At 43.0% G+C, this 26,719-nt stretch overlaps 1 protein-coding gene across 6 annotated transcripts in view; it reads right to left on the reverse strand.

Moving 5' to 3' along the window:
• The window catches only part of KYNU (kynureninase), a 130,282-nt gene that overhangs the window by 79,692 nt on the left and 23,871 nt on the right, over nt 1-26,719 (reverse strand). For all 6 annotated transcript variants that reach the window (XM_019522464.1, XM_019522463.1, XM_019522462.1 and 3 more), the window contains 2 exons: nt 19,880-20,069; nt 8,273-8,393 (listed from right to left, as the gene is read on the reverse strand). In XM_019522464.1, the coding sequence (XP_019378009.1) occupies nt 8,273-8,393; nt 19,880-20,048 (290 nt within the window). In that variant the 5' untranslated portion in view covers nt 20,049-20,069. The remainder of the gene's footprint in view (nt 1-8,272; nt 8,394-19,879; nt 20,070-26,719) is intronic.

Raw genomic sequence — 26,719 nt, forward strand, 5'->3', positions numbered from 1 at the left:
CTGGTAGGACGCAGCTCAATGAATGATATGGTAGATCATGAGCCTTTGGACTAACATCATACACAGACTGTACTATATATAAATAGCTAGATGAGTGCTGCTTAAAATTGTGCTTATGTACCTGTGCTAAAACTTGGGGGAGTGGGGCAGAGGGTAAGAGAGCTACCTGACTCTTGAGATTTATTTTCTCTGCTGTAGCAGTCGGGAGGGCAGGATTCAAGCTAATCTCCAATAATTAGATTCCATAATTATAATACATTTATAAATTTTCCAAGTGTAGATCTAATTATTGAGGGATCGTTTTATAGTCAAGGCTTTGTATTACATTATATAATATAATTATATGATATTCCAGCATATTTTATGTAAGTATATATCATTATATATATAATATAATTATATTATAGTTACTGTATTATATTCCAGTAAATATGGTATTTCCTCCCTCCTTTCTCCCCACTACACCTTTCCCCTCCTGAAAGGACAATATATATGTTTTACATATAGAGGGGCACTAATTACTAATTTTCCTTCAATACTCTTCCTAAATGTAAAATAGTGACCAACTAAGATTTAGTTCCACAGCTAAAGAGGGGTTTTCTTTGGGCTAAAGAACCTCTCAGTACTGAAAAGATATATGGTTCTGAAAGGGCATACTAAGTATAGATGAATGCGGGGGGAAAAAAAATCCAAAAGAACCCAATCACCTGTGGGATTCATTGTCTTTAGCTTTTTCCTTTTTAATGGACATTAATGTCTTCCTCATGTGAATTTAGTGGTGAAAACTCTCTTTACTAGCATACAGCATTGTAACACATTTTCAGAACTAATTTCCAAGTTATCATGGAAACTGCTATGAACCTTGAGAATGAGAATATTTTTATTTTGGGAGAAGAAAGCATGAAAATGTAAGCACAGTGGAGGAGGGGAAGACAGTATTAATTACTGTTATTCATATTATTATTATTATGGCACAGCTTGCAGCCTGTCTCCTTCCTGCCGGCCAATATAAATGCTAAGAGACAAAAATTATTACAGCTAAAATGGTAGTTAAAGGCATATTCGTGGATCCTTTTTTATTTTAATCACATGGAACTCTGTAGCCTTTGCTGATGGCACAATACATCCTATTACACTTAGGTTGTAAAATTCTATGCGCTGCCTGAGAGAATTTATCTCTTTGCATATTATGCCACCCCACTCTTAATTCTGATAGACACTGGGGGTAATAATCTTTAAGGATACAGTAACAACTGCAATGCTTCTGGCACTATACTCAATATGCATCAGACACAGATATCCTGCTGTCTCATTTTGTTTCTGCCACAGCCTTATGAGGCAACAGAGATAGAAGCAGGGGTACCCAAATAAATGAACACAACATGGTCGATCAAAACACAAAGAACCATTGAAACAGAATCACTAGTTAAGCTACAGTGTAAGTTTCCCTATTGTACAAGTTTCACATTGTGCAAATTAATTTTAATGTAGTTATCATTCTATTTGCAATTTGGCAAGACATCATAATGCCACAAGTTTTCCTTTAAGTTCCTTGGTATGCTCTCCCCCCATTGACTGCAAGCTCACTAAGGAACAAGAAACTCGTTTTCTGACATAAACCCAGTATTTCACAGGTGATGTCTAAAGGGCTTTGATTCAAATACCCACTTTAAGGATCTGCTGGTTTCATCTGAACTTGTTTAAGTGGAGACTGAATGTCTTCCTTCCCAGACAATTACAAACAACAGGATCCGAGACTTCCTTTGCAAGTGGCAAAGCAAAGTTATTTTGTGAGGCAAGATAGGTCTTTAATTTTGAAAAGAAAAAAACCCCCAACAAAAACCCATTGAGAAAAAAAAGGGTTACATGGAATAGTAAGATGAAGGTAAAACCACAAGAAATAAAGACTCCAATATATAACCTAGTAAAAAATAGACTTTTTCCTCAGAATGCAAGAATCTCATCTTACATGCCTATTTCCATCAACTCATATACTCTGTTTTAGTTTAATGAAAAAGGGATGTTCATTATGAACTGTTTTGTCTTTGTAATTTTGAAGGGATTAGGGGCAGAAGGCAAGGAAAATGTGACAGCTTTTATTCTTATGTGCTGTATTGTCATGCACTAGAAATGCTCTGAATGCCTCCAGCTGTTACAACTATCTAGGTTTTTAATACTGGTATTTTAGATGTTGAGAGCTTTCAGGCCCTGAAGATTAGAATACCCTAAAGGCCTCATCTGCACTGAGGATTGCTAGGGATTCTTTCATTGTGCGTATATACCATAATGTTAGCAGAAATGCTGAGAGACAACAGCTTTCTGAAGAAACTGAGAAGGAGAATACTTCATCCATTTACCTGTGTCTACGCTACGCTTTCTTCTGGAAACCTTCTGACTGCTGATAACACTGATGCAGTTTCATAGGCAGTAGTAACAATGAGATCACCTCCAGAGCAAAGGCTTTTGTGGCTGCTGGTATCTCTCAGATTATCCTGTCTAATCCTGATCAAAGCAAATACAGATTCCTGGTGTTAAAACACATTAATAGTCTCTGGTATTTGTCTATACTGGTACTCTAACTGCAATTATCTGCTGATTTACAGCACAAGAACTAATGGGCACAGAAAACCTCTACACTAGTCCTCCTCTTGAACCCAGGTAAATACTATCACTACTGACCTGCAGACACTTTAATGACAGAACGATGTTACTTCAATAACACTGGATCAGAGAGACTGATTCTTTATCTTGGTATCTAGGGCATGTGCCTGGGATGTGGACGACTCATGTTCATGTTCCTGCCCCAGTGAATGCTCAATAATTTATACAAAGTGAAGCAGGTCTAACAGGATGCATTCAGATGCCATGACAGAACAGTCAAAGAGTCTCTGCCTGATTCAGATCGGATCTTGACTGCCTCTTACCCCCCATGAATGCTCTAAACGAGTGGACTACTGGCTATTCTGGGCAGTTGGAGGACCGGTCTCTTTCTGCATTTTTTTTCTTCTTACTTCAAGGAGCATTCTGCATAGTGCAGAATGGGCAAAACCTCTCAGACTTTCTCATCCAATCTCAAGAATTCCTACAGGAGAAGGCAGCAATAAGGACCACAGGTATGCAGGTAGGAGGAGTTAAATGATCTTGAGGAACAGCCCAAGGGAAGAAAGAGAGAGAAGCACCAATGTACAGGCGAAAGGCAAAGAAGCCTAAGCCAGACTCAGGAAGAAAAGCATATTGTGAAAGAATGAAGAGAACCAAAACAAGCAGTTTCCAGTTGCTCTCCAGTCCTTATTCTATTTGTCACCGTGATTGCCACATGCAGCTAAGGCTATTTGCTACTCTGCCTTGGATTGCAGCTGCTGGGAAGACAGTTCCTTTTTCAATGCTGCTTATTGCTGTAAAGAGTAAGAACTGTCGAAATGATCCAGGCTTGAGACTTATTTAAAAGTGTCCCCCAAGACACTAGCCAACCGATAGAAAAATCTCACAAATGGATTTACAAGAAAGATGCAATCCACAAAATTATTGCCTGGGTAAAATGCTACATTCACCGGGTTGTTTTTAATTCTCCTGAAAGAGGCATCTAATATGTATAGCATTTGATGCCTGCTATCTATTTGTCTAAACTCCCTGTCCCATACCAACCTCCTTCTGCCACCCACTAAATCCAAGATTGCTAATAACCTTTAGGCCCAATTGATTTGGACTATATTTTCCTAGTTGTGCTTGGTGATTTATAGATAAAAGGCCCCATTTTGAATATCCTTTGCAATCTCATCCTCTGTGCACATGTGTGTCTGCTGGCTTCTCCAAGTAGAAATTGTTTTAGTGCTATTTTGGCCTGACCTTATTTTGACATTCTCAATTGTCTTAGGTGTCTGCAGCTAACAGGGTTTTATTTTTTTTAACTTTCTGATATTTTCTGAGGAGCATGTTTCGAGCCAAGCTGCATTTTTGGCAAACAGCACTGCTAGATTTGTTTCCTCTGTTACAATGGTATGAAATCATGTTTAGCTGTTCTCACTCCTTCCTCCGCCCCCCCACCCAATATAGCTATTGTTTTGAATGTACTTTTGATGTTTCACATCATCATACTGAATCACCTCCCCTTCAAGATGTTTATAGTTGTCATGGTGGGGGGGAGCCCCCTTCATTGTTACAAAGACAAACACAAGAATGGAAGGGGAACCAATGAAAAAGGAGAGTAAGGGAGCTGAAATATGCTTGCACTCTCTGCATCATTCTAACAGATAAGCATGCTATCTGACTTTAACCTTTTGAAAGAAGTCTGCTGTTTCCTTGATACAGTATAATAATCATACAGAAATGAACAGGGTTGCAATTTTTTTTAATGACTGGGGAAACTGCAGAGCTGAGCTAAATGAATAACCAAGAGGAAAGAGCACTTCCCAAGGTTCAAATTCATTTGCACTCATTCAGCCCAACATTTTTTTCATTCCCTACAAAGGCACAACTAACTAAACAAACCATCCTTGCCAGCTTGAACCTTCACATTTCAAAGAGTAAAACAGGTACGTGCTACTCTTCCACATTTGCATTATGAAGCTTCTGTATGTGCCAACTACCTAATGAAACGAGGTTATCCAATTAGCAAAACACACTTTCCCTATTCAGGATCACCAACTCCCATCTACCATGAAATAACAGCTGTTCACCCCATTCCTTTGCTCAGTAAAATTATGGTCTTTTCCTCTTTTTTTTTCCAACCAGCTTACTCACTTGGGCATTCTTTTCCCTTTCAACCTCTGTTCCCTTCACAATTATTATATATACTTCATACTAGGGACGTAAATGGTTAAACAACAATTACATTTATACCATTCAGTGACCTCCAGCAGGAATGGACCCAGCCCCTTAGGTCTTCACTGTGCACCTGGCGCTGCATGGGCCCCAGGCCGCTGGTGGGAAGCCACAGGGCAGTCAGTGCAGCCGAGCCACTAGGTGCCACTGCCCAGCTCTGGACCTGTGGCTTGCTTCCCCATGGCCTGGGGCTGGGGCTAGGACTGTGGATGGATCTGGAGCAGCGGACCTCTCCTGTTCCTAGACCCTGCTGTCATGGGGAGAGAGGGAGGGAGGTGCCTGAAGGTCACCCCCAGCGGGGTTGAGTAGAGCTTTCCCGTCACAGTGGTGAGACTCCTGGCCCCCCACTGGGTCAGTCCAGCCTGCCCACAGCAGCAAGGCTCAGGCAGGGTGATGAGCTTCTTGTTCTTCCCACCACACTTGTACTGCCATGGCCCAGGCCTGGAAGATTCCTCTGCGCTGCCAGGCTAGGCCCTCCCCATCTTACTATGGGGACAGAGGGGTCTGGTACCAGCATGGTAGCCTCCACTGGGTGTGCTGCTTCCTTCCCCCTCCTGTCTATGGTGTGGGGGCTGCATGGGGCCTGGCCAAGACCTGAGGCAGGGCCGAGCACATGGCTGGCTTGGCCTAAGGGGGTGCCACAGCAGCTGAAGAGGGGGGTGCCATAGCAGAGTGGTGTTGGGTCTGAGGGGTCACCACCAGTTCTTCATGTAGTGAGCACGGCTCCCTTAGGGAGTTCCTGAAGGGTGGCAGTGTAGCAGGGGTCCCGGGGGAGCATTAGGGCTGCAACAGTGGCCTCCCAGACTGGAGCTGCTGCACCGCCACCCCTCAGGAATGACCTAGGGCTGGGTAGAGCCACCATGAGGCCAGGAGTTTTGCTGCTGAAGGGGGCCGGGCACCTCCCTCCTTCTGCATGACAGTGGGGTCCAGGCACAGGAGAGGTGCACAGCCCCAGCTCCATCTGCAGCCCCAGCCCCTTTTAAGGGAACCCACAGCTCTGCAGCTTGGCAGCACCCCACTACCCCCTGCCCATGGCTCCCTGCCAATGGCCTGGGGCCCACACAGTGCCAGTTGAACAGTGAGGTCACTAAACTAGTGTTGGAGGTCACTAAATTAGGTATGTGCTATCAGTTAACCATTTAACCCATTGGTTGTCAACCTTTTTTCATTTTCAGACCCTTTTGGAATTTTTCAGTGTAAATGTGGGTACTCACATACTTTTGATTGACTATAATCTTGTTGTGTAGACCCCTTAGACATAGTCTGAATACCCCAAGAGGTTCACAGATAGCAGGTTGAAAACCAGTGGTTTAACTGATATAATTACAAGTTAAATGGATAACTTTTAAAAGGCTATTTACATCCCTACTTTATACTTTCCCTCACCCTCTCCAGTTGCATACACAGATGTTGGTCACCATTGAAAACAGAAAAAGACCATGCTATCTAAATTTAACCTGACCAAAACTGTTTAAACCACATTTGTTAAGAGGAAACGGAAGCAATCATTGACAGTAACAACAGTTCTGTCCCTTCTCTCCCCAGTTGTATTGCTTTATTCTATTTCCCTTACTTTTCCTCCATTAGTGAGATAGCAGAAGTTTTAGGAAGGGTTGAACGTGCCAATTTAGTTGAACAGCTTAGGAATAGGCATGAAAAGTTTCAACTTTTTTTAGCAAAAATTTCTGAAAATGATCAGTTTTTTGAGTTCTAATGAAAAATTAGTGCATTAAAGAAAAGCAGACATTTTCTGTGAGAGCTTTTGTTTATCTGCAAACCTAGTTTTCATGTAAAAAATAAAAGACAATTGGAAATTTTTGACCATCCTGATCAGGAATATTTTTGAGAAGACATACTAGAAAGATGAGTGAAGCAAGAGGTACATATCTGAAGACAAGTAATTGGCTACTGGAGACAGAACCACAGAATAGAAAAGGACAACTTCAGAACTGCTATCTTTAGGAACCTCCTCCAGCTCCTCTATCTTTCTTGCTCTAAGTACTTCCATTTTCTCTCTTTTTCTCCTATCCATTTTAAAATTCACATGGTTCTATCAGTAAAGCCCCTTAGTGCTAGTAATTCTCCAGATATTCCTATACCAGATCTGTGCTGGAAGTACTCATACTACTCCCACTTTTACAAAAACAGATTCATGTCAGGAAATGGAGCTACGGATAGCTCATACTAAGTGTCAGAGGGAGGTCCTCTTTCAGTCTTCAGGTGTTGGCGTTAGTACAACCGCATACCTAGTAAATGCAGTAGCTGTTGTCGTGTTACTTATGGTTGAATTGCAAGTTTAATCATTTTCTAATAAATTCCTTTTGTAAAGTGTGTATGGTGATGTTTGTGAAGTCCCTTGTGTTGCAAATTCATCATCTTTTCTTAGGCTAAGTCTATACTTCATTGGTTGTTTCAATCCAGGGCTGTCACACTTCAAAGCAGCCAGGAACCACATGCCCCAAGGGCTGCACCAATTGAGTGATCACACAGCAAGGGGCAGTACTGGGGTGCAAGGGTCCCCCCAGACTGCATGCCCCATGCAGGCAGGTGGACACATGCACACATGGACAGGTGATACCCAGTGCAGAAGCCTGCCTCACCTTCAGCAGGCTCCCCTGTGGCATGGTACTGCATGAGTGCTCCAGGATGCTGGCTCCCCAGCACTGAGGCTGTGCTGTGCCATGCTGCCACACCCCTTGGGGCAGAGACAAATAGCATGCAGCAGGAGCCAGGGAAGGGATGGGGAGCCCCAAGACCCTGGATGCTGCTGCTGCAGCTGGAACAACACGAGCGGGGTAGCCAGGTGGGAGCCCACAGGCCGCAAACAACTGGGAACTGCCAGTTGGACAGTCTTGTTTTAATCCATACTTTAGTTTTTGCTCAGACTATGCCAGGCAGAGAAGACTGCTAGGCATGAATCAAGAACATCTAAGAACCTGCCAGTATTGGCAGTTCCATTCGCTGGGTTCCATTTAAAGGTGGAATTGATTGGTTTAAGCTCTCCTGGAATGAATCACAAGTAGTTTAAATACTAATAAGAAAATCATGGGAACTGAAATCGGATCCTGTATATTTGAAAGCAGCAGTGACTAAATAAGTGTGTGCTCTCTGAATATAAACCCACCCAGAACTTTCACTGGGATAGTTCAGCTCTTCGGGCTTAAGATCTCCCAGATGAGCCAAATAGGAGCAACCCTACTGCTAAGCCAATAAGAGCTGGGCTAGGATTATCTCAGCTGGAAGTTTCTCTTTGCCTGTGTTACAACTCATGTCTTTAAAAAAGTTTTAAATATTGCTAGGAAGATGCTAAATATGCATTACTTTTCTCTTGGGCTTGGTTTTAACGTTACATTCTTCTGCGAAAACAGCTCCAGGCTAGTTCCCAAGATAAAATAAAGAACTGCCTTGGAATGAGAGTGGTTAATGTTTTACGTGCAATGGAATTACTCACATTCTAGCCCACGTGTCCAGTTCTTCATCCAGGTAAGTTTTAACTTTTTTTGGCTGAAGCCCAAGAGAATTCCCAGAAAAGTATACGCAGTCTTCATTTTCATTCACTAAAGTTGGGTCAGCTGGGGAAGAAAAAAAAAGGAGTTCACTTTCAATTACATCATTGGTCATGCAGCTGTATCATTTCCTTCTACCCAGATGGGGTAAAATCAAGTGACAGGGATTCCCCTTCTACTTCGTAACCAAAACGGAGACAAAAATGGGTGAGTAATACCTGGAAAGCTCACCTCCCCAAAGAGGCCACCTTGCTGAAGATTTGAGGATTCAGGACACTAGAAATCAGCATACCTACAGGCTGGGGAACTCCATTCCTGTCAGCACAGAGGCAGAAAAGGATCTTGGAGTCATTACTGATTCCAAGGTGAACATGGGCCACCAATATGAGGACAAGGTCAAGAAGGCTAACCGCATCTTGTCATGCACTCACTGATGCATGATGAGCAGGTCCAAAGAAGTTACCCTCCCCCTCTATGTGACACTGGTCAGGTGGCAGTTGGAGTACTGTGCCCAGTTCTGGGCACCGCACTTCAAGAGGGATGTGGACAACATGGAGAGGGTCCAGAGGAGGCCACTCGCATAATCAGGGGGCAACAGGGCAGGCCCTACGAGGAGAGGCTATGGGACCTGAATCTGTTCAGCCTCCACAAGAAAAGGCTGAGAGGGGATCTGGTGGCCATCTATAAACTGGCCAAAGGGGACCAGCAGGCAATGGGAGAGTCCCTGTTCCCCCGAGCACTACCAGGGGTAACAAGGAATAACAGCCATAAGTTGGCTGACAGTAGATTCAGGCTAGACATCAGGAGGCACTACTTCACAGTCAGGGCGGCTAGGATCTGGAACCAACTTCCAAGGGAAGTGGTGCTGGCTCTTACCCTGTGGGTCTTCAAAAGGAGGCTAGACAGTCACCTAGCCAGGGTTGTTTGACCCCAGCACTCTTTCCTGCCCATAGCAGGGGATCAGACTTGATGATCTGCTCAGGTCCCTTCCGACCCTACTAATTATGAAACTATGAAAAATTTGTAGATAAGTGGAGGCTATGACCATTTCCAGTCTGTACCCAAGTCTGTATATATACATCTGGAGTTCATTTTCCTTTAAACAACATTAAATCCTAACATCTGTTCTGCAGCCATAGGCATTGGTTTTGCTGAGCACACCGCAAACAGTAAAGCCAGAGAACGTGTTTCCTTTTCACTCTGCTCCCACCCTCAAACAGTTAACACACATCTGCTCTTCATGCTATGGAGCAAGGTGTGCTTGATCCAGAAACACATTTGAAAAAAGGAAGATTAGGGAAGCCTATATCATTTACATAAATTCTCTTAACAAGATCAAACAACTCTTTAGAAACTTAGCCAATCAATATAACATTTTAAAAAGAGACTTGAAACTTCTATTGTCAGCACATATCGTGGGCTGGGCCTAATGTCATCATTTGTGAGGAGGAAGAGATCTATGTTGCCAAATTCTTTCAGTGTTCAGGAGAAAAGCAAGTTACAGGAAATTTATAAATAACAGCTCAAATGAATTTCTGAACAACCTAATTACCCTGTTTCATCATGTATCAATCTACATGTTGCACTGTACTGTACTCCTCATGACAGACTCTAAGTGACAAGTGATGGTGACCAAACATTTTGCATTCATGTGGCAGGGATACACATACATCCACTATTTCCCCCTCATTTTTTGCTTCACAGGTGCTAGTGGAAAGCTCAAATAAATATGTTAAAAATACAGCCTTGAAATAAACAGAAAATTTACTTTATTTTGCGGTAATTTCAGTTTGGGGTTGTAGAAAAATAGATTAAATGACTGAAAAAACATTTTGTGCTAGGTTTAGCAATACTTATTGAACTCAAACAGAAGTTCATTTGTCAGAAGTAAAGACAGCTTGGCTAATTTCTTAATTAAAGCTTAAAAAGCTTTTAAAAACCATAAATCAGAGAGCAATTTCAATCTAATCTATTTTAGGGACACTTTGCCGTTTCTTTTCTGTATTCTTTTTAACATGAACAAAAAACAGGAAGGTGTAAATATTATTCATGCTTCTAAATTGGTTTTATTAACAATTCTTTTGTTATCCAGGAAGATAATAATAGAGTCTCATTAAGGAATGAAAAAAGGTCTTTTATTCAGAATTCAGAGTGGTAAATCTCACTAGTACTCTTTAAATTCCAATCAAGCATTAAAACAGGTAATGAATTAAAAGCTAAATTGTTCCTCTGCACTGCAGTCCTCTCTCCAGACATAAATGGCCATTGGCTATTGATGCAGAAAGCTGGCCCTGCCACTTTCCCGCAGTACATTGTTCTACCAGTGCATGTGTTACCTTGTGACTGTTGTGCTGGCATGTTGTAAGTCCCACTTTGGACCTGCTCTGTTTATTATTTGTCCCTAATATTTTTAATGCCACACTGTACTGCTGCTACTGCCCAAACTATGCTTGTTTTTCACTCATTTTATACCTTTTCTAACCAGCATATTGTCAAGTCATAAGGTTGTTACAGTTGCTGTTTTTCCCCTTTCTTTCACAGATCTCTTTCTTCTTAATTATCTTACACTACCACTTAATTCTCCAGCTACAACTCTTCTGCAGCCTCATTTCCCCACACTGTTGGCCCCTCTTCTATTATTCCTTGGTTTACAGAGGTAGGCAGCATCCTGTATTGAAGTGTTTCAAACTATTAAGAAATAAGCAAGGTTGAGAGAATGTTGATAAGCACTGAAGCACAACAGTGGCAAAAAGACAGCAGCAATTAAACCATGTGCCCTTACACATGCTGCATATAAAACAACATGCATAGGATAAGAGAGATGATTTCTATGAAAGATTAATTCGATATGATATAGTAAGTGGTTTCCACACCTACTTGAATGCTGCCAATAGGTCACATTTAACAACATATATCCTTTTGCACACCTAAGCATATCATTTGCTTTACATATAATTTAGAGGTATATTTCTAATGAATTAAGACCACCTTTAATCTGAGAACAAGAACAAGTGATCTTTCAATGATAGTTTATATGAAGGAGAAAGATATAATTTTATGATTAGCTAAAGAGGACGTACTGGTTACTCTGTGTTATATAGTTATGTTCCTTCTTATAGGATGAAGGATAAAAAAATCACAAAAAAATTAGGAAGGTTATCATTCCCTTACCATGATTTTGTTTAAGAAAATATAGTTCAGCAGTTTCAGCCTGGGGCACCTTACTGTTACAAAGACATATAACTAATAATGTTTTTATTTCCTTGCAGAATGACAAACCAATAAGCGTTATTCAAATAGCAGATTTAGTGTCCAACTCTCACATGACATCCAGCCATCCCTCCTAAAGAAAAGTGTACTGGAGACTTTTTAATGGCAACTCAAAGAAATGCTTGGAAATCTAAAGTCACCTAACTTTTCCACTGTCAACTTTCTCTCTTAGGTCTACTGAGTCTCATCCCCGTTCCTTGTCACATGTCCAGAATGATGTGCCAGGGAATTAGTCTGCAAGCAGGTTTTCACTTGATTTATATAGTGACTAAATAATGTCAGCAGCTCTTATAATTTACATTTAGATAAAGTTAAAACTATCATTATGATAGTACGTAATATTATACCCATCTCCCTCTGGCAAAGCTATGTTAAAACCTCATTGTAGTGTTTTATGTAAATATGTATGATATACTTGATGTCTAATCTCTGTTATGGCATTTGTCTTAAAAAGCAAGTTATCTAGGATCCACTCACATATAAAGATAAACGTCATGAGAGATCAGTCATTATGGTATATACACACAATATAAGTATTTTTCACCCCCGCTGCTCTTCAAAAGTGAAGCTGTTTTTGATGACAGCTTTTTATATTTTTCCCCTTAAGAAACAGAAAGTCAGGAAAGGTGAGAACAATGGGTTCTGAACACTGTTAAGACTTTCACTACTTTGTAGGTCATTGTCCCTGCAATAAAAAGTCACAGTGTCCTCTGAGGCTTAGATAGCATGGTGACTGTAGATCAAAAGTGTATGGAGAGAAAGATAAACAGAAATATTACAAATGTAATATTCTATTTACATTGCTGTATACACACGTGTGTGCAGAGAGAGACTCTCTTGAATTTCAAGTTACTGAGAGAGTAAGCTTAGGTGTGCTCTAGAGGTTTTTGAGATAGATGGGTACAGCCACGCAGCCGTCAAAATGTTTTTACTTCATTTCATAGGCGATGCATGGGGGGGGCACAGAGGGGTACATGCCCCTGTCGCAGAGCACCTTGGTGCTCTGCTCCTATAAAGAGGGGAGGTGTGTAGCAGGGTACTGAGATGCCTGCTACTTAGGAAGCAGTAAGTAAGGAGCCCAGCTGCGGTTTGCCAGGGCAACCAGTAGAAGTCAGCTGACAGGAAGGGGCAGGGCCTGGCCCCTATATAATTCCTAGGCTGAGGCCAGGCAGGGAGTTCCCGGCTAGCAGCCATAGAGGAAGGAGCTCTGCTGGACTGACCAAAGAAGAGAGGCTAGACCACAGGTATAGTGGTGAGACTGGGGGAAGGATAGAGCACCCCTGATGTGGCAGGGCTAATATTATAGCCAAGCGGCTCAAATTTATGTTGTAGCCAAGAGGCTTGAGTTTCTGTTTGCTGTTTAACACTGGAGGACCAGGTGAGGCTATTAGGGGTTGGCGGAGGCCTCACTGGGGACCCACGGTAGCGTGGGGACCCCAGCGCCAGATGGGGTGCAGCATTTGGGGTGCGGAGAATTGGAAGCCAGGTAAGGCCAAGGCCGCCTGAGCCCTACAGGAGGTTGAAGACCCCAAGGAGGAGATTTGGGGGCCAGGCACGGCTATGGCCACCTGAGCCCCAAGGCTGAGGAAGCCCCAGAGCAAAGGGGGCAGCGAGAAGCCCTAGAGCACAAGGGGGCACTGAGAGAAGCCCCAAAGCAAGGGGGTAGTCAGACAAGGCTGCAGAAAGCCAGAGCGCCTGTGGGGCATGGTTGCGAGAGACTAGGCTGAGGAAAGCCAGAGCGCCTGTGGGGCGTGGTTGCAAAACAAGGGCCATGGAGAGCCCAAGCACCAGAGGGTGCAGTGAGAGACGAGGGCTGCAGAGAGCCCGAGCACCAGAGAGGGTGCAGAGAGCCAGACAGACCAAACAACGTCTGGGATATCAGTGAGGCTTGGGGCATGGTACGGGGTGGTTAGAGCCACGCATTGCCCATAAGGCCAGGGTGCACAGAAACCCCATTGTTAAGAACAAGAAGAGTGTCAGCAGAAGCAAACCATGTCCAAGAGGACAAAAGGCAGCCTCTGTTTAATATTTAAGATCAAGATGTGGTGGGCAAGATTTTGAGGGTGCTTGAAGTAAACTTGCACAGTAGGAGGCGCTAGGGGAGAACATGGCCACTCCTAGGACCCTGCGCCGTGACAGCCCCTCCTGAGATTAGCCCTCACTGGCCAGGGAATGGGGAGTGACTGCTGATGCCCCCCCGGAGAAGTGCCAGCTGGTGCCCGACCAGTCAGGAGGGATCAGTCGCCCATGCTTCAGTTCATATAGATATACCTGTGCTAGCTATGAAATCCCTAGTTCAGGTCCAGATAGCAGTGGAATTGCCATAGCATATAACACAATGCATGCTAAATGCCCAGGCATTTACCCAGATTTCGAGACACATTTCACTGAGCTCTATGCTCCTGAAGTTACACTGCTATGGGTACCTGAGCCTTTTCAAAGCTAGCTGAAGTCTGTCTTTGTGAACTACAGTCACCCTTACTGCAGTGTACACAAATTTACAGAGAAACAGAAACGTTTGATGTCCATACTCTGATTTGTCTTGCTTCAAGAAGCCAGACTATACAGCAAAATATACTTCCTAAAAACTTATACAAGAAACATAATATCCCCAGGGAGCCTTACTATTTGCAACTCTTTGGTTAAAAAACAACCCCAACTATGTACCATACTTCGTGTATAAGTCAAGGTTTGAAGCCAAAATATTTACTTTAAATTTCCACCTTGACTTGTACACCATATGAATACTTTTGAACCCCTGTTGCTGGAAGCCATGGCACCTGGGACTGGTCCCAATGTGGCCTGAGGAACTTGTCAGCACCAGGGAGATGCCACTCAGCCAGGCGCCAAGCCTGGCCCCACCCCCTGTGAGCAACGCTGCCTGGGTCATTCCAACTGAGTGTTGAGCCCATCCCCATCCCCTGCAAGCAGTGCCGTGGTGTGTGTCCTGCCCACTGGGAGCCTGGCTTTCAGTAAGGGCATGCAGGGACCATTATAAGTTAACTCCATCTTTCTGATCCACAGTTAGGTTGACTTATACACTTGATCTATGAAAATCCTAACTTTTTGGATCAGAAAAAATGGGGTCAACTTATACACCACATCGACTTGTACACTATGAAGTATGGTAATTATACAGGAGCTACAACATTCCAGCTATACTTGCTTCATGGAGGAAACAAAGTAATCAACTAAAAACTGAAGCAGAGAAGAAAGCAAGTATTTGACTGAATCCCCTCAAATTGACAAAAAATCCCTCTGAACAAACTCCATTTTACAGTAGATAGGCCAAAAACTACTACTTTGTGGAGCCAGGTTTTTAGACTAAGATATATGCTTGGTTTTGCTCAAAACCACGTGAATGGCAAAACTCTCACTGACTTGAATGACAGGAGGGATCAGCAACAATGTGAAGACAGAGAACTACCGCTAACTATGACTTGATGCTCTGGGGCCTATCAGAGGAATTATAGAGCGCAGCTTTGCTGGGGACTCTAAGTGGCAACAGACTCAGAGCATGAAGATAGAGATGCTTTCATAAGTTTGCGCAGAAGTTCAAGGAATTGTCTGACTTATAATTATGGATCTTTATCAAATATATTATGCCACATAATAGTATAATATGCAATGTGTGGTAAGTACTGTTCTCTGCAGAAGAATATATGGTGGAGTAAATGGTAGAATGCTTATGGGAAAGTTTTGTTTCCCTTTTGCTCACACATAGAAGAGACAAGGATCTCTTGATATTTTTTATGTGAAACAAACACTTTGAATAAGGCTATGTTGCCATACAGAGCCAGCAACTATCAGCCTTCAATGTTTTCTTGTATTTTTGACTGTTTCCTAGTCACCGGAAACAGCAATACTCACTAAACAAATCTACTATCTAAAAGAAATAGCATAACGTTACTGCAAATTACAGATTGAGTTGGACTTGTAGACATTGTGTGGACACTTTGTAGAATCTATTTAACCTATTAGGCATATTTAGGCCTACCAGAGTAGGTTTCTATTTCCTCCTACTCCAGTTCCTGATAAACTGTTAATGCAAAACATTGATGGGTTTTCAGGACTTGAACAGGGTGGAATACAATTCCACTTAAGCACATAAATCCATTTAGATGCCCAATAAGTAGAATAGGATCTGGCCCTTTGTGGTTAGTTTCACTCATGAGACAATCTACAATAGTTGGGCTTGGTAACCCTACCAATAGACTGCAATGTGCCAAAAAGATGACGACTTTGGTCTCATTCATACAACACTGATTCCAACATAGTTGATATATTATACAACCCCCTGGAGCCTAGTTCTGATATTAGCTTTGTACTGCACTAGGGTGACAACCACTACTATATAGGATCACTCATGGTCAAAAATGGCTCAAGCAAGAGGTAAAATGACTGAATTATGAATGCAGTCAATTTTGTTAGATGAGAAACGAGCCTGCTAGTTGAACAACATAACACAGATGTCAAAACATATATAAACAAAAAAATATTTAAAAATATATGTGGCAGGCTTGCCAGGCTTCGCCCGGCTCTTAGAAAACCGCAAATGAGATTGGTGGAGCAAAACCCACCAATCAGGGATGGGTAGGGGAGGAGCCGGGAGGCAGTCTGGGACCCATTTCTTTCAGAGGGACTGCAAGGGCCCTGGGAATGGAGCAATTCCCAAGCATGGGGAGCAGTATTCAGAGCAGTATGGCCCTGGGCGTACACGAGGTGGCCCAGGCCTGCAAATCCCCTGGAGAGGGATTGAACCACTGAGACATGTGAATAAGTCACACCACTCCCCTAATGTCTGGAACTGAGGCCTCCCCAGGAGAAACATTAGCCTGGTAAGGGCAGCTCATGGACAACCTCCACATGGCACCTTGGGACATGGAATTTCCACCAGGGAGTGACACTCTGGGAGAGGTAGCCTCAGTAGGAGAGGACACGAGGAAGGGACCCTCTGAAGGAGGAGGACCCCTAGAGAACTCCTGTGCTTTATAATTTGGAGGTTTATTGATTGTTTGAAATGCACATGTATCTTTGGAGTGCTTATTAACTATTAACTATACACCTTGTATTTTAGAGTGTCATTTATTGTTGTACTTGCCTGTTCATATCGGTTGGATCATTTATACTTACCTGCTTGTATATGGCTATGTATATAGTTATATATATTTGTAACCTTAAATATTCACCTCAGTTCTTATATATTAAATTTGTGCCTGGTTAAGACATTGTTTTCTGTTCCTCATCTATTGAGACACAACAGGTACAGGCAGCAAGGGTGCCCTGCTGGCTTTCCCCATCTATTGGTAGGAGGAGGCACTCATTGGGGACACCCAGGTTACTTATATGAAATAGTGCACCTTATAGCTAACATTTATAAGACTCTTCCTTTGAAAGGCTTTCCCCGGAAAAGTACCATAACTATATTCAGATATTCTACACCAAAATATATTATATATTATAAATAGAGAGAGAGTAACTCCATCCTACTCATGCGAGTATAACCTCCTTTAAGCCCCACAGTTCACCCAGTCTACTCTTGTTTAAATTATAAGCTCTTTAGGGCAGGGGCTGTTGTATTCTGTTGTGCATCACATTTCTGGCATCAAATAAAAGGCTTCCTTCTATGCATCTGTCAGTATAAAACAGTTGTTTATGTCTAGTCAGGTGGGTAGTTTCACTGGATTATCTGCTAGCCTTTCTTGTTTTAAGAGAATGCTTCCTATTCAATGAATACTGAAGTTGATGGTTCTGTTGTAACTATGTTCGAATGTCATATATTTTTAAACCAGTTTTCAAAGTCAGATCTTTATTATGATGACCTGATTCATACTGAGTTTAAATTTATTTGATAAATAGTTCAGAGACTTAAATAAAGCTATTTGCATTTGCAACCATGAAAAAGAGCATCAATTTTGCTCTACATATTATAGCTAAATTGCAATGGATGTTTAAAAAAAATGAAATATTTGTTTTTATCTGTACTTTAACTGCACTTCTGCTCTGAATGTCACCTGGGGGCCAGCAATGTTTGTCAAACTTCTTTCCTTTTTGTGGAGAGGTGAAGAAAAATGAAAAAACAAATACAGGAAACCCGTGCTATTCATGAACTTCGGGTTCGCGGATTCAAATATTCATGGGGGAGGGCAGAGATGGGAGGCAGGTGGAGAGTGAGCACTGGGGATGTGGAGGGTGGCACCTTATTCCCTAGAGGTAGCTGCAGCAGCGCTTAGAGGGAAGGGGTCAGTCCCCAGGCACTGCGGGGGAGCCCCAGGGACAGGGAGGGAGGCAGTGGCAGCAGCATCTTCTCCAACACTGCTGCTGGAGGCAGCTGCAGTGGCACTTGGTGCACCCATGGTAGTGCTCGGGCAGAAGGGGTTGGTCCCCAGGCGCTGCAGGGGAGCTGTGGGGCCTGATGGAGAGCCCTATCAGTCCGACGAGCAGTTTCGTCAGTATTCGCAGAGTTCACCATTTGCAGTGATCTCCGGAATGTATCCCCTGTGAATGGTGAGGGTCTCTTGTATTGCCCTTTAGATATTGTTTTAAATATGAATATTTCCTATGTTTGCTTTTTGTAAAAATCTCTCATCATGGGTACTGATGAGATTTACTGAAACAGGAAATATAATTAAATATTGATAAAAGCGACTTTTACATTTATAATTGGAAGTTTTTCATAAGAAAACCTCATTCTGAGCATTATATTTATCCAATCAGGGAAAAAAAATATTTTGTAACTTTATGCATTCAAAGCTATAAATTCCTACTATTCAATAGTTACTCATAAACAGAGGTCAAGAATTAATAACAGGAATTTAGTGAAACATTTGAATGGCTATATTTGATAAAATGTATCTATCTGCAGATTTATTTGAGGGAAAAAAAACAGGCAAACATCTGGCTCTACCTCATGGAGGGTGGGGCCACACTAATCATATGCAACAGGCTGAGAGAGAGGGGCCAACAAAAGGATGGATTCTGGGTGAAATGTTTGGGGCCCTGTTTGGTGATGTTTGCCAGACACTTAAGGCTGATGAAGAAACAGGAATCACAGGAAATGGGAAAGAAAGGCATAGCTCAGTAATGGGAAAGAAAAGGAAACCAAAGTGTATTCAATGTAGCAGATCACCATGACTTGAAAAAGAACTGGCACTGAGGGGAACTAAGCACAACGGTCACTACCATATATTTTATTCAGATCAGTTGCACTATCCTTTGAGACACAACCACAATGGTGACAGGCGGACTATCATGAGCACCAAGGTGGTCTTCCTACTGGCTAGGGAAAACCACAGACTAAACCTTGGACATGGCAGGGTACCCTGACTGAGGCAGTGCATAGTTAGTCTCCTGCTTTCAATTCCAGTTGGAAGATCTTGACTATTTGCCAACTTTATGGAAATGGGAGACTCCTCCATAGCTTGCTCCTGCGGCCATATGGGTGAGAGCAAGGGAAACTTGGGGGCATCTGAACCCCAGGCCTCTGGGCTTTGGCCTGCACATAGGATGCCTACCAAAGGATTTGGAAGCATCTGAAGCCCCAGATGGGGTGGAGGATGCTTGCCGGTAGCAGGGCTACATACAGTTCTTGAATGACTCACAGCTTTGGAATTGATTTGGCTGATTTGACCTGGGACACAAAAAATGTTCCTTAAAAAATGAAACAAAACAAAACAAAAAACAAACAAAAAACCCTAATGCATTGCAGCATTAACAAGCCACCTGCTACCTAGAGGAATGTAGAAAAAACATTTAAAGCTGTGTCTATGTCCAAATCGCTGAATCTCTCCGAATCGATTTAGAGGGTTCTGATTCGATTCGGAGAGATTAAAGGTCCTCTGATTCGATTCGGATTTGGAGATTCAGCCACCGAATTGGGCCGAATTTCCACAGAATTAGATCAGGGACTGAAGCTTCACACAGCCCTAATAGTTGGTTTCTATCACTTAGTACATACTGCTTAGAGTTCTTAGACACATTGCATTTTCAATTCATTAAAAATAAATGCTTCTGCCTATAATTTTCAATTAGTCATTATATTATTCAAAGCATCTGACAGTATAAGCACCATGTATATACTGTATCTTCATATTTTATTCAAGACAGGAATGAGAGCATGAAGGATTTGGTGCTAGAATAAGTTGATGGATTGATTTTGCAACACCAGGGAGATACTAAGCTCAGATATGATTGCAATTGCTCCATTATCTAATAAGTGTCAAAGATTTATGATAAACATATGCAGAAGATGCTAAATCCCCCAATATAATTGAGATTCTTACTTGGAGGCAGATCATTGACTTTTGGGATATAGAACCATTCGCGAAGGTGGTTTAGTTCATCTTCTTCATCTAAGTGAAAAGCAAGTTTCTTATCTGCTGGGCTACATCCTAGCTGTAAGGCAGCCTGTTCTAAAATGGTCGCTGGTAACACAGGAGGAAACCGATCCATTTTCAGGTCATTCAATTTCACCTTAAAATGAAAAATACAGTTAAAATTCTACAATATACATATTCACTAGTGGCTGATAAGAATTCACTAAAGCTACTTCCATCAAGATTAAAGCCATTTTTGAGTCCACGCTTTAAGAAGTGAAATATGTGAATAGAATGGGATAACTAAAATAGGTCCATTCAAGCATTTCTGAGGCAACATGTTGCAATAGTCCCCAAAGGCATTTTCCTGGATACAGTGCTGTTTTCTCTTTACGTGATATCAGCAATGTTTAAAGTTCAACCATCCCACAGATAGCAGCAACACATTCTAGTGTCATTCACAGTTTCAGGATCTCAAAACCAGGGGCTTATTACCTTTATTAGATATTATTATTTATTAGCTATTAATTATTATTATTTATTAGATATAAAGTGCATAAGCTACACTCAAAATTTTCTAGTCAAGTGGAAGCCAATCTCTTTGGTAGGTGTGCCAAAAAATTACATCTGCACACTCCCCAAGTGCAATTGGGATCCCCTTCCCCTGCTCAGCATGCTGCTTTGCTTTCTGCTTCAGCCTTGTGCTGCATGCCTGATCTGCTGCTTTGCTTTCTGCTTCCTTCCCTATCTGACACTGTTTCCTGTCTCCTCCCTGATCTGCCACATGTCATGCAGAAGCTGCCTGTGTCACTTGTGGCACCTGTGCTGCACCCTCTTCTAGCCTGTGCAACATCTGACCTTTCAGGCTCTTCACTTACCCAGAATGGGTGTGGGGGGCAAGGGCAGGATTTAGTAATGGGAGAAAAAGGCAGTATTAAATAGGCAGTTCTCTAGAACAGGGTCTTGGAATGATATTTCATTTTGAACAGATCAAACAGCAATTTTTATTTAATATTGTAGTCCATTTAGGGGGTGAGGCAGCAGGAATGGAAGGAAGCACAGAACAAGCAGTGAACGTGCCAGTTGTATTTTCCAAAATACATCTAAAACTACAACTATAATGTTTGCAAACACAATTTTCAAGTGGTTAGTCTTGTGCAAAAAAACCCAACAAAGCAGATCTGTAAAGATATTATATGTACCCAGACAGACCAACAGAAACTCATCTAGGAAGCCAGACAAGAAAAGATGTTAGAACATACTATGCGGACATCAAACACTGAAAGAGTCTTTAGGGAAAGTGTCTTTTTTATTTCCTTTCCATTTGACAAAGTACAACAAATAGACTAGCCTTTCTCCATTCTTGGAACAGTTTTACTGGGGGTCAGAAACTTCCCACCAACATGCACACAAAGATGTTAAGGGAACAGTAAGGGATTTTAAGGTTAATAATTATCTTATCATTAAGTTAATTGTCTCTTTAAATATCTTAAGTCTTTGAGATTCTTAAGGGTGCCCTGATACCTGGGTCAGAAATCCAACTTGACAAGATATTCTAATTTAAAAACATCTAGGAGCTACATTATTAACCAAACATAATCCACATAACTGAAGTAACTAAACTACAGATTAAAATCAAATGAGTTAACTATCCTCATATGAACTCTTTACAAATAATTTAGCCCATAAATCCCTAAACAAACACATCATCAGTGTCAATTAATTTAAATTTACATATATTCCAGCCAAATGGCTAGGATAGCGAGGTCTGAATCACCGCCTCTTTCTAATGTGCAATCATTTAGTTTATGATCACAATGCTACTTGTGGGTGCCTTGCCAGACGTCATTTATTACACAGCTGCAATCCTTCCTCTCCTAAGCAATGCAGCATTACTTAAGCCCTTGCCATAACTCAGACTTGCAAATGAAATCTTTAATGTAGCAGGTTTCAAAAGATTAAAGGTCCTGCTCTCAGAACCCACACGAAGACAGTAGTTTTCTCTAGATGCTCCACTACCCATTACCCATCCTCACAACCCCATCCCCTCTAAGCCAGCAGACATCTCTTAGCTGGTAAAAAGAAAAAGAACAAAGAAAAAAGTACTTCAGATGTTTGTGGATTTTCTCATTCTTTCTAAGGGGGTGTTTATAACAGCTGGAAAAAGAGCTTTTAGTGAGACTAGTGGCTCAGCTTAGATGAATGAATTTGCAGACCTTCTGGATGGCTAACTAGGCTCTGTCTGCTTGTCTATGCTTGCCTAGTTGAGCTACATGTTGCTGGGCTCTTTGCCCCACAAACTCTTTACTCCTTGAAAGGCCAGCTGTGAAAAGGAGGCTTATGCCTTCTGGCCAGGCATTATGGAATTGCAGAGTTAGAGATATCACCTTTGAGGGATCTTTTATAGCAGAGGTTCCCAAACAGTGGGCCACAGCCTGGTACCAGGACACAAAGGTTTGGTTGCTGGGCTGCCGGCAATCATGAGCAGGGTTAAAGCTGGGTGGCAGGGCAGTCCTGAGAGGGAGGCAGGTAGCTCTGTGCTCCTTGTCCTGGTCCTACTGCCATGGCTGTGCCCAGTGAGGCGCTGCCTATGCAGCAAGTGCCAGGGCCTGTGCTGGGCCAGGCAGCACCCCCCCAGCCCCACCCGTGGCTGGGAGCAGGGTGATGCGGGTGGGGAAATGCCTAGGGTGGAGACTGGGGGGGTGGTTCTTCTGCTTGCTCCTAGGGAAGGCAGCAGAGTCCCTTCTTCCTGGGCAGCCCCAGCTGGGTTCCGCCTGGGCCATCGCCTGCACATGCCCCTCCCCTGCAGGGTCCCCCAGTGCTTGTGGCTGCGGTGCCCCAGCCCGACCTGATCCTCGCGATGCCCCCATGTGAAAATTAAATTCAAGCATGTACATTTAAATTTAAATATGTAAATTAAATGTAAATATGTCCACAGTACAAAAAAGGTTGGGAACCACTGTTTTATAGGTTCTAACCTCACACATTCATCCTCCTAGCAATTTCACCTGATATTCATTGATTCATCACTGTTGTTTATCCTTCAGGACAGCTGATACCTTGCCCTAGGTGCACATAAACTCATGAGCAGGGATCCAGGTTTTCCATTTCCCATGGAAATATACCATGATTTTCCTTTTTAACTGAGAAAACCATGGATTTCTCATTTCAATGGAGAAAGATGTGGATTTTCCACTTCTGCAAAGAGCAATCTGGATGCTGCCTGCCAAGGGCTGGGAGGAGCGGGAGAAGGGCAGCCAGGTAAGGGGCATGGTTGCCAGGCAGCCCAGAGAGCAGCTCCTACAGGTAAGTCCAGTGGGAGGGGGGATTGAGGTCCCCATAGCAAGGAAATCAGGGAGGGCAGGGCTGGGGCTGCTGCCCAGCCGAGGGGCTTTGGGCCCAGGGCCTGGGGCCATATGTGGCCACAGAGGTAGAAAGTACCCACAAAAATAATCTACATTTGTTGGAATATCACATTAAAATGTGGACTGTCTTTGTAACTGGTTTATATTGAACCTTAAACTGAAAGTGTGATGTGTCCCAAACCTGGGGCTTCTCCATGTTGCATCCCAATGCTCACATGGTATCCCAGGGTGCAGATTTTTGAAATGGGGCATAAAATTCCTCAGATCCTAATCATGCCTTTATTTTAATGTCTGCTTCAGATATGTCCCCTAAACACTAAGTTACAGAGTTATGCTCTCTCAGCATGAATCTTAAATTCTTTGTTGAAGCTGTGTCCCTGTACAGGAGAAGCAGAGATGAATGCTTCCACCCAAATTTGCCTATAATCTAGTAGTAGGCTGCCACTACCTGTAAATTTACAGGCAGTCCTTAAAGCCTCAAAGACAATGTACTTGTTTGAAGATCTATGGTCCTGTCACCATCAAAATAAAATTGGAAGGCGGGTGTCAATGGACACAAAAAACAGAGCAATGACACCTGGGGTGCTTGCACACCTGGCAGGGGTTTAGTCTCCTAAACTGAAATGGTGGGTTTTCAATTTAGGGGCTTCCATCACTGTTATGGCTAGGGGCTTGATCTTTTTTTTGTCTCATGGAGCCTGCCCATCTCCTGTGGTCAGGGGGTGAGCAGCCTCTGAACTGTGGGGGGGTCCCAACCCTTCCCTCCATGCTGATGCTTCCCAGGGCGACCCGGGAGGCATGTCCCAGCTTGGAAACAGAACCCTGCTGGATCCAACTCTTCCCTGAGCCCACCCGCTAGAACCCCAGCAGGTACTGCTCCTTGGTCAGGCTCGGGGAAGAGTTGGATCCAGCAAGGTGCTACCTCGAAGCTGGGGCAGCTCCTGTCCCAACAACACCTTTCCTGGGTGGTCCCAGAAGGAGCTGCCATTATGGAGGGAAGGACCCCCCCACACACACAGCTTGGAGGCTATGTGGCCCACCAGCAGCTCATGCAGGTTCCACTGGGGGGAAAAATAAAGTAGCAAGGGACCCAGTCCTTTTTATTTTCATGGAGACTGCCTGCATCTCCTGCAGTTGGAGGGCTAGCTGTCAGCTGACCCTAAGTGGTGGGGGACCCCTGGGGCTGCCCAGGTGGGTGCAAGCAGGCAGGTGCTATCCCACCTTAGATGCAGCACCCAGCCTGATCCAACTGTTCCCAACCCGAAGCTGGGGCAGAATCGAGACCACTAGCACCCTGCCTGGGCAGCTTTGAGTGGCATCACCACCACAGAAGGAAGGTCTGGTTGCCCCCGCAGTTCAGGGGCTGATCGGCCCACCGGCATCTCTCCTCACAGCTGTGGGAGATGCCGGCAGGCTCTGCAAAAAAGAAAAGAAAAGAATTGGGCCCCATGTCACTTCTTACTTCAGCCCACCTCTTCCGCAGTCGGGGGGAGCGGATCTGTCAAAAGACTGCAACATTACAAATAAAACTACATTGCAAACTAAACTACATGCGGATGTGGTTTAGTTTTCAATATAACAAGCTAATTTAAATAGTAAAAAACCCCCACAAGTGTACAGCATGTGGCAAATAAACTACAAAAATGAGCAGTTTTTATCATTTGCAGCCTGGTGGAGGGATGCGGAGCCCCACCCACTACGCTCAGTTCCCAGCCACTTGCAGCCCCATGGAACTGAGCCTGGTCGGGGGGAAGCAGATCGCAGCACTGGGGCTGCGCTCTGCCTCTCTCTACTGGCTTAAATCTCGGTCCCAGGTGACAGCCTCCCACCCGCGCCCCCAGGAGGCCTGTGGGTCTCTGTTGGACTCCTCCCCAGGGTGTACGCCCCAATCTGCCTGGGATCACAGGAGACTGCTCTTCCTCCAGTTTCCTGCTTCCCCATTATAGCCAATGGGTGAAAACAGGGAGTCCACTGCTACAGCAACGTCGCTGCTGATAGTGTGTAGATTCATGTGAGCGTTACATTGCCATAGCACACCATACAGTGATGTAGCATGCCATTATAGCAATGCAGGGCGATGTGTAGATCCGCCCTTAGGTATTCTGGGACCTACTGGCAGGGGCTTCTCTAAGTTTTGGAGCTACTGAAAACCTTATACCCTCTGATAGCCTCCGGATCCCTGTCACTATCTGTGAAGTCCGTGCTGCCTCTTGAGGCACTACAGAGGATCTCAGCATTAGACTTAATATGCACTGTTTCTGAGGAAGGACTATCTAGGTGCAACAGTAATCACGCTGGATTAATGGCATCCACACTGCATATTGCCAGCTGAGCATCCTTCAGCTGACAAGCAAGTATGACTTTTTCACACTAAGGCTTGCTCTAAATCTCAGTCAAGTCAATCTATTGTGTTTAAAAGATTTTTGGATTAAGCTGTCGGTCCCTGTCATTGCTGCATTTTGCTGACCTGATCAATGACTTCCATTTATTCAGATTCTTATTTATATTACATTTTGACAGAAAATATCACATTAAATACAAAGATCTAGAAGCTAAAAATGATTAAGTGCTTGGAGGTATCTGATTTAATACAAACATTATGAAATAAGATAAAACTACTAAAATAAAAATCAATCAGAATCCTGTTGAGGAATGGAATCCCAGAGACCGAGTTCTGAGACCAGAATGATAAAACATTTCTGTCCCCTGAATAGAAATTAGGTGCAGTGGATACTACACCATGAAAATCTGGGAAGTCTTTATGACTGGCATCATAGAACATCCTAATCACTACTGAATAGAGCACTATGCAATTATTTCACACAATTCTCAGCTTTCATTGGTTATTTTATACATGTACAGAAAATAAAATCTATCCAATATGTATGAGAATTTTACAGTATTATTTCATGCAATTATATTAACTTAACTAGAGAAAGTCCACTTAATCGCTCTCAAAATTGAAATTCAGCTTTATTAATGCCAAGTACTTTCTCTCCCCACGTGGCTCCTCTCAGGCAATATTTTCCTTTCTGAAAATGTTGACTGGTCAAAGTTTAAAGATAAATAGTTATGCCTCCTCCCATTTTAAAATTCTGTTCAAATGATTACATCTTCTCCCCCTGCTATACCTATTTGTCTTTCTAGAAACAACATTGGTGTACATCTAACAAATAATTACATTCCCCTGATATTCAATTTCTTTGTATGTTTCCATGAAGCACAGGTGTTTCTATAGTCTCTTCTCTTCCTTTTCCCAAGGTCTCTGACCTCTTCACTCCTTTCACTACTTCCATCTTATTTCTCTCAACTACTTACAGTCTCCTTTTACTGATACCCATGGACCGAACTTCCATGCATCTTGCCACTCTACTACCCTAATGTTCATTTTTCATTGCACTCCTCCACACACACACACACACACACACACACACACACACAC

This window comes from Gavialis gangeticus, unplaced genomic scaffold (assembly GCF_001723915.1).
Source record: "Gavialis gangeticus isolate Ggan-Ray unplaced genomic scaffold, GavGan_comp1, whole genome shotgun sequence".
Taxonomy (NCBI): domain Eukaryota; kingdom Metazoa; phylum Chordata; order Crocodylia; family Gavialidae; genus Gavialis; species Gavialis gangeticus.